At 49.9% G+C, this 13967-nt stretch overlaps 1 protein-coding gene across 1 annotated transcript in view; it reads left to right on the forward strand.

Moving 5' to 3' along the window:
* MPPED1 (metallophosphoesterase domain containing 1) overlaps positions 1–4780 on the forward strand; it is a 59135-nt gene extending 54355 nt beyond the window's left edge. Inside the window, exons 5-6 of the mRNA XM_066589406.1 lie at positions 3948–4061; positions 4221–4780. Coding sequence (XP_066445503.1) covers positions 3948–4061; positions 4221–4339 — 233 coding nt within the window. The 3' untranslated portion in view covers positions 4340–4780. The remainder of the gene's footprint in view (positions 1–3947; positions 4062–4220) is intronic.
* Positions 4781–13967: the final 9187 nt, after the last annotated feature.

Here is a 13967-nt window from a genome sequence, read left to right on the forward strand (position 1 = left end):
GTAACTATAGTGACCTCTTTAGTGGTGGCCTCAATAGTAATAGTGCCTCCTCTTTGTGCCCTCGTCACCCCTATACCTTTGGCTGAGCAGCAACCGCACCATAAGACACTGTTTCCCAACTCCAGTCCTCAGGGACCACCAACAGGTTATGTTTTCAGGATATCCTATGGAAAGAACACCTGTGGCAATGTCTGAGGAAATCCTGAAAACATGACCTGTTGGGGTGCCTTGAGGACTGGAGCTGGGAATCACTGCTATAAGAGGGCGTTGTACATGATTATAAAGAGTCCGCGTTTTCTCCTGAAACATTGCCACTCTTGTAGCACAATCACTGTTAAAGAGGTTATCTGGGACTAAGATATTGATGACCTATCTTCAGGATCATCGTCATCATCAGATTGGTGGGGTTCGACTCCCAACAACCACCACTGATCAACTGTTTGAAGGGGCCGCAGTGGTCGGATGAGTGCTATAGTCCCTGCGCTGTGTCATCCATTGCTAATGTGGCCTTTAAGAAGCTCAAGTGAAGGAGAAAGAGCTGCAGTACCAGACATAGCCACAACAAAATGTACAGCGCTGTGATGGTATACAATAAAGAGGTCGCAGCACTCCCCCGACTGTCACAACCTCTTCAACCAGCTGAATGGGGTGGTGTCAAATGTCAGCCCCCCACTAATCTGACATTAATGACCTATTATTAAGATAGGTCATAAATATATTAGTTCTGGGAAACCTCTTTAAATGAAAAGGGCTGAGCTGCTGTACCAGGCAGCACCCGTGGACAAGGGTGGCGCTATTTTCAGAACATGCTCATTTCTGATTCTGTGAGCAGCATTGTGTCGTATTCAGTGGAATGCCGTATTAAAATAAATCCTTTTGATCATTTTTCATCGGCACCAAAGCTTTACAATCCCCCGGACATCTTGATTTCCGAAACGAGGAAGCGGCATTTAGGAAGCGGTTTTATCTTTTTGTCTTCCTCTTGATGGCAGCTGCTTTTGAAACAGATGATAAATTTGGAAGCGCAGAAAGAAAACCAATGAGCTTCATTCTATAAGATGTCAGGGAACAATTATACCCGTATTTACTGGATGTAAGAGACACTGATGAAATGGTTTGTCGCTGACTGACTGTCATCCGGCATGCCGCTACATTTAACCTTTACACTGCTGACACAGACTGCGCCAAAGGTTTTCAATGAAAATGTAATGGGGAATTATTCTGCGGGTTTAGGTTGGAAATGGTTAAATGGCGCAAAATTGTCCTGCTTTGTAACATACTGATAGAAATGTGTGATGATGTATGAAGAGAACGCCTGACATGGACACATTCATTTTCTGTTGTCTCCTATTGGGGACCTCCGGACAGACTTCTACAAGCCAGCAGCTCTCGCTCTGGTGGACAGTCCATGTATTACATGGAGAGCCATTCATTAAAATCGTATAATCTCCCTATATCTGGAGGGTGGTATTTGTAGCTGCGGGATCTCGGTGCGAATGGAATTCTCTGCCACATCCCATCCTTGGTTGGGGTCATGTTGGGTGAACGAGCAGACCACACTGTTCATAGGATCTCTCTAGAATGCTCCTCCAACCAATTCTGGACAACTTGGCATGATGGCATGGTGCACTATCCTGCTGGAATATCTGATCATTAGTGGGGGTACATGAAGTTCGTGAAGGGCAGCCAATGGTTACTAAGCAGTGGCACGAAGTGGGCACTGGTCATTGATGTGTTTCGGCATACCAGTAGATCCAACCCATGCCATAAGAACGCACCCCACACCAGTATGGAACCACCATCAGCCTACATAGTACCTTGTTGACAACTGGGGTCCATGACTTCATAGGGTGTACGCCACACATGAACCTACCATCAGCCTGAAACAACTGGTATCGTGACTCATTGGCGCATGCTACATGTTGCCAATCCTCTAGTGTTAAGGTGACCAGGTTTTCCCAAAATCAAAGCAGGACAGAGGGGTGTGGTCAGGGGCGGGGAATATTTTAACGTGTGATTTTCCCTCCTTTATTATAAAAACGGCAGCGCTGTTTCAAAAAAGACAGGGAGCAAATTCTGTACAAAAGGTGTGGATTTTGACTGGAAATACCTCACCTTTTACAAAGGCTTCCCACTGTCAGCGCTCCCAGCTTCTGGTTCACAGCAGCCTATAGTGACCTCACCTGACCAGCGGCGCCACATCTGACCAGGCCGCTAGGGAGCGCTGACAGCAGGAAGGCTACAAAGAAGATGAGGGGGAGCGCCACACAATATGAAATTAGCTGCGGATACGCAGCTGATTTCCAGTCAAAATCCACAACAATGGTGCAGATTTTTAGTGTTTTTGGATGTGGAAATGCTGCGTAATTTGCCTCGGAAATTTCCACTGTGGACATTCCGCAGCATTTCCACCACGTGTAAACATACCCTAAGTCAACTTGAAGTGTGCTGCCAAGTGCAGAGTGGCCATAGTAGTATTAGTGCCCCCTATATTGTCTTCAGTAGTAATAGTGTCCCCTTTATTGGCCCCAGTAGTAATAGTGACCACCACAGTGGTATCAGTAGTAATAGTGTCCACTATATCGGCCACAGTAGTAATTGTGAACCTTACAGTGGCCTCAGTAGTAAGTGTCCCCTAAACAGCCCTAGTAGTAATAGTGACCCCCACAGTGGCCTCAGTAGTAATAGTGTCCCTTATATTGTTCTCAGTAGTAATAGTGTCCCCTATATCAGCCCCAGTACTAATAGTGACCCCCACAGTGACCTCAGTAGTAATAGTGTCCCCTATATTTGCCTCAGTGGTAATAATGACCCTCACCGTGGCCTCAGTAGAAATAATATTACTACTGGGGCTGATATAGGGGACACTATTGCTAATAGTGTCCCCTATATCGGCCCCAGTTTTAATAGTGATCCCCACAGTATTCCCTATGGAACTTACCTCCTCCTCCTCGTCTTCAAAGAGCTGCTGCTCCTCTGCTCAGCACTGATGTGGGCGGAAGTGTGTGCGCCCGGACATCTCTTTCCTTCTCCTCTGCTCCTGTGGAACCCAGGAGGAGAGGAGAAGGGGTGGAGGATCCTGGGTGCACACACTGCCATCAGTGCATTCCGCATCAGTGCCACTGAGTGATTACCAGCCGGGGTGCCGCAGCTTCCCAGCTGGTAATCACCTTCATAGTGACCAGATGTCCCGAAAGTGGGGCAAGAAGCTATTCCACTTAGGGACCCTGGGGAAAGCGAGACACAGGGACTCAAAGTAGGTCTGTCCCACATAAATCAGGACATCTGGTCACCTTATCTAGGGTCTAGTTAGCAACCTCATGAGCCCAGGTGAGACACGTTGTCTGTTGATATGAGGCAGTTTGGTGAGTCTTCTGCTCCCATATCTCACGGGAGCTGCAGAACGCTGCGCTGACCTGAAATGTGTGTGGGGCCTCCTGCATTAGATGTGGATGTCATTTCTGCCAGAGGAGCTTGTCTGTTCCCATGGCCAGTTCTAGCCAGACACTGCTGGTTGTGGGCGGCCACTTTGGGTGATAATGCCTTCAATGACGTTTTCCTGCTACACACATGACACGGTGGATCGTGGAATGTTAATTGCCTACACAACTTCGGAAATGGAATGTCCCATCCCTCTGGCACTCCATATCACGCCTCGTTTGAACCTTGATAATTCACTCCGCCTCACCATGAGCACATTGGGGATAACACCTCACAACGTATACAGGTGTGGGCGATCCCAGGCCGTCACCTGAGATAATCCCATGACTTTTGGCACGTCAGTGTGTTATGTATCTTTCTAATATTCATTGCCCTTCAGTTCCCTGCCATTTTCAAGATTTCTGCTTGCAGTTGGCAAGTAGCAAACTCCAATCTTGAAAGTGTCTCAAAGTGGTCATTTAGTGTAGTTTTTCGTGCGGTATTAATATGTTACATTTTTATTGCAGGATTTTTGGATTGGGTGCCAAAGAAATTACAGCGAGTGGGATGTGTAGAATTATTAAACACGGTGCAGAGGAGAGTTCAGCCGAGGTTACATGTCTTTGGTCACATACATGAAGGTATGTTATTCCTTAGCCATTCTAAAGGCCAATTAGGGCAGGATATTCCCAGTATCCTAATAATGATGATGACAACAGATAGTAAAGGTCACGGGCACCGTACAACCTCAAGCACAATAGATCAGCATTAAGCTCAGCATTGTATTTCTTGTGTTGCAGGTTATGGCGTCATGGCCGATGGAACCACCACATACGTCAACTCCTCAGTATGTACAGTCAATTACCAGCCAGTGAATCCTCCCATAGTTATTGACTTGCCGAACCCAAGGAACACGTGATTCCTACAACCTATGTGCATCATCATCGTCATCACCACCTTCTCCATGGGTACCACATACATGTGCCATGTAAATACCAGCTCTGACTACTACAATGGGATTTGTAGGTGAATATTTTTGTGCAAGCCTGTAGCATGAAAATCAGTACCAAGCTGAACCCGACAGCGACCAGTCAGACTTTTCCAGCAACGATGTGATGTCACAATGATGTCATGAGGCTGCACATGACTCAGCATCTATGGATCTACATACGGTGATTAATGCTGCTGTGATTGGTCTTTATAAGCACAGTAACTGCGACACAAACGCCAAACAATGTAACCATTTTCTACACTTAAGACTAAGCAGGAGGCTAGAAAACGGACATGAAATGCCTGAACTTGCTGAAAGCCTCTGATACTCTCCACTGCGGCTGCCCACCTATAAGGAGGCTGTTTTATACCCGCTCTGATGAACTGACTATTTCGGCTCTGTGTCTTCTCACTGGTGGCACCGATGCCGACGCCTGTTTTGCAAGCACAGTTCATGTTTGTTGTGTTGGGCTGAATCGTTCTTTCATTCTGAATGCAAAACAATGTTTTTTGGTTGCTACTATTTTCTGTTTTATTTTCTTCTGCATAGAAATAAAATAATTCAGCAATGATAGGAGGAGGTCTGATTTATACCAAGTGCAGCATTAGTAATGAGACTCTGAAAATAATTACTGTAAGAATTCCTTTAATCAGTGTTTAACAGGAAATTTCCTTAGAAAATCAAAAGGTTTGAACATCATTGTGGAATTTAGTAATTTTGTAAATACATTACATGATTTATCCTGTACTGATCCTGAGTTATATAATTGTATTATACTCCAGAGCCGCACTCGCTATTCTGCTAGGGGAGTCACTGTGTACATACATTACTTATCCTCTACTGATCCTGAGTTACATAATTGTATTATACTCCAGAGCTGCACTCATTATTCTGCTGGTAGAGTCACTGTGTACATGCACTACTTATCCTGTACTGATCCTGAGTTACATAATCGGATTATACTCCAGAGCTGCACTCACTATTCTGGTGGTGGAGTCACTGTGTACATACATTACTTATCCTGGACGGATCCTGAGTTATATCCTGTATTATACTCCAGAGCTGCACTCACTATTCTGCTGGTGGAGTCACTGTGTACATACATTACTTATCCTGTACTGATCCTGAGTTACATCCTGCATTATACTCCAGAGCTGCACTCACTATTCTGCTGGTGGAGTCACTGTGTACATACATTACTTATCCTGTACTGATCCTGAGTTACATCCTGCATTATACTCCAGAGCTGCACTCACTATTCTGCTGGTGGAGTCACTGTGTACATACATTACTGATCCTGTACTGATCCTGAGTTACATCCTGTATTATACCCCAGAGCTGCACTCACTATTCTGCTGGTGGAGTCACTGTGTACATACATTACTTATCCTGTACTGATCCTGAGTTACATCCTGCATTATACTCCAGAGCTGCACTCACTATTCTGCTGGTGGAGTCACTGTGTACATACATTACTTATCCTGTACTGCTCCTGAGTTACATCCTGTAGATCTTTTATTATAAAAGTATGAAACATAACAATAAAAGCAAACTGTAACAATAGTAAATAATAATAATACAACCGTATACAGAGATAAGGCCCTTCACCCAGAGTCCATGGTCCACAAACAAAAGAAACCCCATGTCTGGACTCCCCTCCCCCCTGCCGCACCCTCGCACACACACTCAAAGCAAAACACAATATACCTAAAAGAAGAGCATCCAGCTATCCAGAAGAGAAAACTAAAACTAAAGCTACAGGTCCAGCCGTACCGCACTGAAACCCCATCATAAACAAAATTAGGCAATAACGTAAACATAACATATATATATATATACCAATAATTAACTAAATATGAAAATAAAGACCAAGCCAACCGGCATACAAAAATAACTAAAGAAATAGTTTTTCAAAAAAAATTTTTTTTTTTTTTTTTGGGTCCCCAGTGCAGCTCGGGGGCCATGCCTGCTCCACCAGTCCGTGCCCAGAGTTCTAAAGTTCAGGACGTGCCAAGCCACACCAGGGTTTTTTTTTTTTTTTTAATATATATAAACTGTACAACACTCTGCCTGCCGCAGCCTGGGGGCCATGCCCGCTCCACCAGTCCGTGCCCAGAGTTCAATGTTCGGGACGTGCCAGGCTACGGCTCAAGGCGTGAAACCACTCCCCCCAACCCCCCACCCAACCTAACTACCACCCAGAACGTGAATATATACATATAAAACATACAATAACCAATATACATGACATACACGATATATATTAACATAACCCGAAAGCCTAAGGTCGGCTCACCTGCAGCCCTACTTCACTCCATTTTGCCCAAATCAAAACAAAAAGCTTTATGGTGCACTCACAGCCCGCCACCGGGATTGGAGGTGATAAGCCGGGCACAGACATCACAATGTACTATCCCTTGCATTTTCTCCCTATTCTTTCCCTAATTTGCCCTAGACTGTCCTTAGTCTGCCCCTCAGTCTGACCCTTCATGGAAACCTGTCCCTGCCCTATCCCTCCTCTCTCCCTATCCTGTCCCTCCTCTCTCCCTACTCTGCCCCTAGAAAATTAAGAAAAACAAACTGTCCCTAACGAAATACAAGCCCTCTCCATAGGAGAGAAGCTTTAGATGTGCCCAGCCTCTCATACTCCAAAGAACGCACCTTCACCAGGTCACCCAGGATGTTCCTACATACCGTATCCACGGGGAGGACTTTCAGCTCCGTCGAGATTAAACACCGTGCACTCCAGATGTGGAACCTGACCACTAGGCTAACTAGAAATAAAGTGCAGCGGTCCCTGCCACCAAGGCCTCTGAACGCTCCATAAGCCCACTCCGCATAGGAGAGGTGTGCCAGCTGAGGCCAGCCTATGGAGACCCCTACCCGTTGGTATACCTCTGTATTAAAGGGGCACTGAAGCAGGAAATGCTCCATGCTTTCCAGCACGTCGCTGCACTCCTGACGGGGGCAACCCCTGTCAATCAGAGGCCTGCTCTTCAAGTTACCCCTTACATACAGTCTCCCGTGAAAGCAGCGCCAAGCCAAGTCCCAAAACTTCAAGGGGACCCGGGTTGAATTCAGTAAACGTAACCCTCCCTCCAGGTCCCGACTTGGGCAGTCCTTGAGCGCCAGGGGCTTCTGGAAATGGGTCAACAGGACTCTTTCGTCAAGGAGCCTCCTCGTCAGAGTCCTGATCTCCCACATCCCCAGACCCCACCGGCGTATCACCTTCAGAACCAAGGTAGCGTAAGCCGGGAGATGTCCGTGCTGCGTGCGAAGGTCCTTCACTCGCCCTCCTGTCTCCCATTCCTGGAAGAAGGGCCGAAACCATCCCCTGCAGGAGTAGACCCACGGAGGAGCCCTCTCTTGCCAGAGGTTGCCTATGTTGATCTTAAAAAAAGTGTTTACAAGAAACACCACGGGGTTGACCATAGACAACCCCCCTAGTCTCCTCGTGCGGTATGTAACATCTCTCCTGATCAGGTTCAACCTATTCCCCCACAACATTAGGAAGAACAGGTTGTAGACCCGAGTCCAGAGAGGTTCTGGCAAAATGCATACGCTGCCCAGGTAGATGAATAACGGGAGCAGGTATGTTTTGATCAGGCTAATTCTTTCCCGAAGGGTCAAAGACCAACCCTTCCACTGATTTACCTTGTGAGTTGCACCATCCAGCCTGTCCACCCAATTTTGCATGGGGTAATCCCCCTGGCCGAATTTGATGCCAAGTACTTTTGCTGAAGTTTCGGGCACCGGAAGGGTGTCCGGGAGATCAAACGTAGGATCCCCCCTTCCTAACCAGAGACTTTCACACTTATCCCAGTTGACCATAGACCCGGAAGCTTCCGAGTAGCGGTCCACCTCCGACACCACAAACTCCGCCTCCTCTCTCGAGGACACGAAGAGCGTGACATCATCGGCGTATGCCACTGCCCTCAGGGTAGCCTCCGGCACCGCCCGGTCCATCCCGACCCCTGCTATAGGTCCACAATCAACCCTCCTAAGGAAGGGATCTATCGCAAACGCATACAACAGGGGACTTAGAGGACAGCCCTGGCGGACACCGGACCCCACCTCGAAAGGGCGGCCAAGCCAACCGTTCACCAGCGGGAAAGTCTCAGCCCCTGCATACAATGTTCGCAGCCAATCAACAAACCCCACTGGCAGGCCGTATCTCAGAAGGACGGACCAGAGGTACTCGTGATTAACCCGATCAAACGCTTTGGCCTGATCCAAGGACAGCAGGTACCCCTCCCAGTGACCAGCCCTACCCTGCTCCACTGCCTCCCGGACACCGAGAACAGCGCTAAAGGTGCTACGGCCTGGAACAGAGCAATGCTGCGCCCCCGAGAGGAGCCGGGGTGCAAACTTGACCAGCCGATTAAACAGCACTTTTGCCAGAACCTTCCTGTCCTTATTGAGAAGCGCTATGGGACGCCAGTTCTCAATACGGCTCGAGTCTTTACCTTTTGACAGAATGATCAAGGCCGACCTCCTCATTGACTTTGGCAGAGTGCCCGAGGAAAGACACTCATTTAATACCTCCGTCAAGAGGGGACTCAAGAGGTCCCTGAAGGTCTTATAATACTCGGATGTTAATCCATCCGGACCTGGCGACTTTTTGGGCCGGAGCCCATCAATCGCCAGTCTAACTTCCTCTTCTCTGATCTCTTCTGTCAAAACGCCAAGAGAGGTGTCTACCCCTGGCCCAGGGACAGCTTCAGCCAGGAAAGCCGACATCACTTCCGAATCTAGATCCCTTTTTCCCAAGAGTTGCGAGTAGTAGGATCTGACGACCTCCAGAATCCCTGATCTGGATCGATTCAGGGACCCCGTACTGTCAATCAGTCCAGTGACCATTTTACTATTCACTGACATCCTACAGTTTCTGTAAGGGTCGGGCGAGCGGTACTTCCCGAAATCCCTCTCAAAAACCAAGGATGCGTGTCTGTCATACTGGCACGTCTTGAGTAAAGATTTCACTCTGGAGATCTCCTCGCGGCTACCTCCAGTCGAAACGAGATGTTCGAGTTTCCTCCTCAGGCCGTTGTACAGGCGGTACCTGTCCAGGCATCTGAGGTTGGAGAGCTCACGGAAGAACCTCGCCGCCCTCCTCTTGAACATCTCCCACCACTCTGACTTACTGCTACAGAGATCCAGTAATGGTACCTGGCTCTGCAGAAAATCCTCAAAGGACTGTCTTATCTCTGCTTCCTCCAGGAGTGATGAATTCAGTCTCCACAAACCTCTACCCATCCGGGGGGTCTCTGCAACATTCAGAGAAAACAATATTAGACAGTGATCGGAGAATTCCACCTCAACAACGGACACTGGTGAAGAGATGGCTTCCTCCTTCAAATAAAACCTGTCTATTCTAGACCTGCTCTGACCCCTATAAAAGGTGAATCCCTCGTGGCCTGGGGTGTGCCGGATGTGGACATCCACCAGGCGAGCCTCGCTAGCTATGCTATTAAGTGCAACGCTGTCAAAAGTCAACCGCCTGTCTCCAGAGCCTCCCCTATCGCGGGCTCTTGTGACTGCATTAAAGTCACCTCCAAAGACAACTTGGCGGCTGGTAAAAAGGTAGGGCTTGATCCTCATAAAGAGACTCTTCCTGTCCTTTTTTGACTGGGGACCGTAGATGTTTACAAGTCTCAATTCTTGTCCCTTCATGAGGACATCTAAGATCAGGCACCTTCCCATTTCTAATTCAATAACTCGTCGGCATTCGACCGCTGCGGTAAAAAGGACCGCCACTCCGCTATACGGCTCGGCCGCAAGAGACCAGTAGGAAGGGCCTGACCTCCACTCCCTTTTTGCCTTATGTATGGCTGCCAAATCGGACAGCCTGGTCTCCTGCAAGAATAAAATGTCGGCTTCAACGCGGCCGAGAAAATCAAAGGCCGCAAATCTAGCCGTATCCGACTTAATGCTGGCAACGTTAATTGATGCCAGAGTCAGCGGAGTGGGTGCCGCCATCATGAGTGATTAAATTAGATGGCTTTCTTCCTCACACCCGCTTCTTCGGGGTCAGAGGAAAGCCCCTTGCTTCTTTTTTTGGACACAGATGTGTCCATAGCAGGGGATCCCCCGACCCCATCGTCCTTGTTTCCAGGCTCCAGAGTAGCCCCCTCCCCGGAAGGAACTATGCCTCCACGAGTAGGAGACTCAGCGCCCCCTGTTGACCCTTTCTTTGCCCCAGGCACCTTGCTCTTCCCTTCCCCCTCAGAGGAGGAAGAGATGTCTTGAAGGGCCCGGTACCTGTTGGAGAGTCCAACTGGAGGCGAGCTGGCTTCTCCTTCCAGTACTTTGCCAGGGGTGGGAGAAGATCTTGAATCCCCCCTTCGCTTTCTCCTAGTGGCACCTAGCTTACGCCGTTTCTCTAACCACCTCTTTCCTTCCTCATCCACACTCTCATAGTGGGAGGAATCTGAAGAGTTGGTATTTCTCTCCTCCCTCTGGATCCTCCTGTCCTCTTCATCCACTTCGCTGTCCCTCAAGGCCTCAGCCGCACAATTTGCTTCAGGAACAGGGGCCACCATTGACCCACCTGCTGTGGGCGCTCCTGTCAGCTCCCTGCTCCGTCTGCGTTTGTCCTGACGCCTCTGCTCAGCAGGCGTCTTTTGCCGGTTCTTCCCTGGCTCCTGAGCTCCTCCACCTCTGCTAGTCCCCTCACCCCCGGAGGCCGCACCATGGCCCCCATCCGTAGGGGCTGACACCGCATTGGCAAAGGAGCGTGGACAGCGACTGAATGGGTGACCGAGGTCACCACACAGGTTACACCTAATCTCCGCACAGGAGGCGGCTAGATGACCCAGACCCCCACACAGAGCGCACTTCAAGGTCTTACAAGCGGCGCTCAAGTGTGAGGGGTCGCCGCACCCGTGGCAGAGCTTCGGCTGCCCCTGGTAAAAGGCCAGGATACGATCCCTGCCGAGGAAGGCTGCAGATGGAATTTGTGCCACTGAGTTACCTGAACGCTTCAGCTTGACCATAAACGTCCAGGCCCCGGACCATATGCCGTGCTCATCCCTGTTCTTTCTGGGCATGTCTGTCACCTCTCCGTATCGACCGAGCCACGTCATTATATCAAAACAAGAAAGTGACTCGTTACGAGTCAAAACGGTCACCTTCTTGACTTCGTTCTGGCGAGACACCACCTGGATGGCAAAGTCTCACCAGCCGGGCTCGCTTTTCATCAGCTCGTAATTCCCCCAGAAGAGTTCTAGACCCTCTGGGCGAACGAAGCTGATGTCAAACTCAGACGTGCCGAAGGGATGGATTAGGGCAAAGATGTCAACCGCCCTAAAGCCCATCTTCAGTAGAAGCTCCACTACCCTCGCCCTCGGGGGGCATGTATCATTGCCCCTCCAACGAAGACGGACCACATTCCTACGACCTGCCCGGGTGTTGGTAGGGACCATACGGTCTCCCCCCTTTGCTCTCGGAAGGCTCCTAAGCCGTGTCTCTCTGTCCAAAGAGATAGGTTCACCTCTCTTCCTCCAACTGTGATTGAACTCTCCCCCTTCCGTAGAGCCCCCAGGAGGCGCTGTTGCAATACGCCCTCTCTAGAGCCTGGAGACAAGGAGGACCCTTCCCCTCCAGCGGCGACACTGGCATAACTCCTACCAGCTGTCGTCGCCGCCGGAGGGGCGACTGGAACCTGTGATGTGCCCTGACTATCCCCAGAACCTGTGCCTATATTTACAGTAGGTTCCCCTGTGCTGAGAACAGTAGCTTCAGCCCGTACCTCCGAGTGCGTCGGAGCATCAGACACACGGGCCGCACCAGACACATCCACACCTTTCATACCAAGACCTTTCATTCCAAGACCCTCTGGACCGGACTTGGGGTTAGAAGCAGCTTTTTTATTTTGGGCCTTGGTAGACCTGGGGGGTGGCACTGCTGCCCCATCTTGCGCAGCTGCAACCACCGTAATGACCCCCCCATGGTCAGCACTCTGCATTCCAGCAGTATTAACATTTTTATTTTTGCTTTTTCCTTTACATTTGCCAGCAGCCTCCACATCACTGGGTGCCTGGGACCTAGGCTGGGACCTAGACTGAGGGACCCCTGTAGACCGACCTGTCGCACGGGGGACCCCCGATCCCGCAGCACCCTCCGCATCACTGGCCTTACTGGCGCTGGCAGTTCCGCCACTGCCAAACTCTTTTGCCACCTTGCCTTGTCCTGTGCTGGCCGCCCTGCTGGCTGTTTCTGTCACTGCACTAACTGAAACAGGGACAGGGGACCCGGCCAGTTTAACTCCTTTATCCCTGTTCCCATGTTCAAAACCCACTGCAGAGTCAGAAACCGGGGTTCTCAGGGTGGGGGTGCCCTGATCCGACTTTGCAGCCAAACCAGCGCCCCCCGTCACATACACAAATTTCTCCTGCGCCAAATTCTTTTTTTTTCCTTTTTTCGCCTTGATTTTCACATCCTCCTCTGGTAAATCATCACCAAACTTAAGGCTGCTCATATTAGGGGGGGATTCCAACAGCCTTATCTGCTGCATTATTAAAGCGCCCCCATCGCTTTTATCTTCTTCTGGATCAGAATCCCCGGAGGTTAGAGGCAGCGCAACCTGCTCCGGCCGGAGGCTGCTGGTGGTTGTAGTGCCACTCTGGGTCTGCTCTCCTGAGCAGACAGGCTGCTCCCTCAGACTGTCCTGGTAGGTGTCCTCCTCAGAACAGTCACCACTGCTGTCTCCATCGCTGGAGTGATCAGCCTCCTTGTGACCACTGTGTCCTGACGCCATCTTGGAGAACCTATCACTGTTTATTAATTTTTCCCTAAAGGGACCACTTTGCTCAAGAATCCTGTCCCTCTCTTCCTTGCACCTTTGTATGCAGTTTTTACAGTCCTGTATGGACTTGCTGATTGCATCTTTCTTGCATTTAGCGGCGGTCTGGTCCTTTAGCGACCTGGCCGACCGCAGCTTCTCCTTCTGCAGGAGGATTTCTCTCCCCGCTCGCTCATAATCCGCCATGCTGGTGGCCAGACGGGAGGCCAGCTCTATCACAGACTCCCCTTTCCTGCGATCACTCCACTGTGGCTTACCTTCTTTGCTGAGCGTTTGGCTGCGAGTCTGACTGCGGGTCATCATCTCGCTTCCGACGCTGTCAGATGCGGCTGCACCAACCTGCTGGGCCATGTCACTGCGCCTGCGACCCGGACCCTCTCTCTTCGCAGCTTTACTAGCTGCTCCGGCTTTCCTGGTTGTTGCTGCTGAAACCACGTATGCCGCCAGCGCCGCTGATGGTGTTGTCGCTGCCTTCTCAGCACTCCCCCCCCTCCGACCGAAGCCGGGGGGGGGGGGGGAATTGCGGGACTCCATAGAACAAGAAGCCCAGCTACGTGCTCTGATCCTGGGCTCCAAAACAGGCTTCCAGCTGGGACTGCAACCACACCCTGGTTCTCTGAGGAGCTCCAACAAACCACACCTTACTCCAGAGCTGCACTCACTATTCTGCTGGTGGAGTAACTGTGTTCATACATTACATGACTTATCCTAATAAAGAAGATGGCACGGTACCTCTACAGCTCAACTTATTGG

This window comes from Eleutherodactylus coqui, chromosome 2 (genome assembly GCF_035609145.1).
Source record: "Eleutherodactylus coqui strain aEleCoq1 chromosome 2, aEleCoq1.hap1, whole genome shotgun sequence".
Lineage (NCBI taxonomy): Eukaryota > Metazoa > Chordata > Amphibia > Anura > Eleutherodactylidae > Eleutherodactylus > Eleutherodactylus coqui.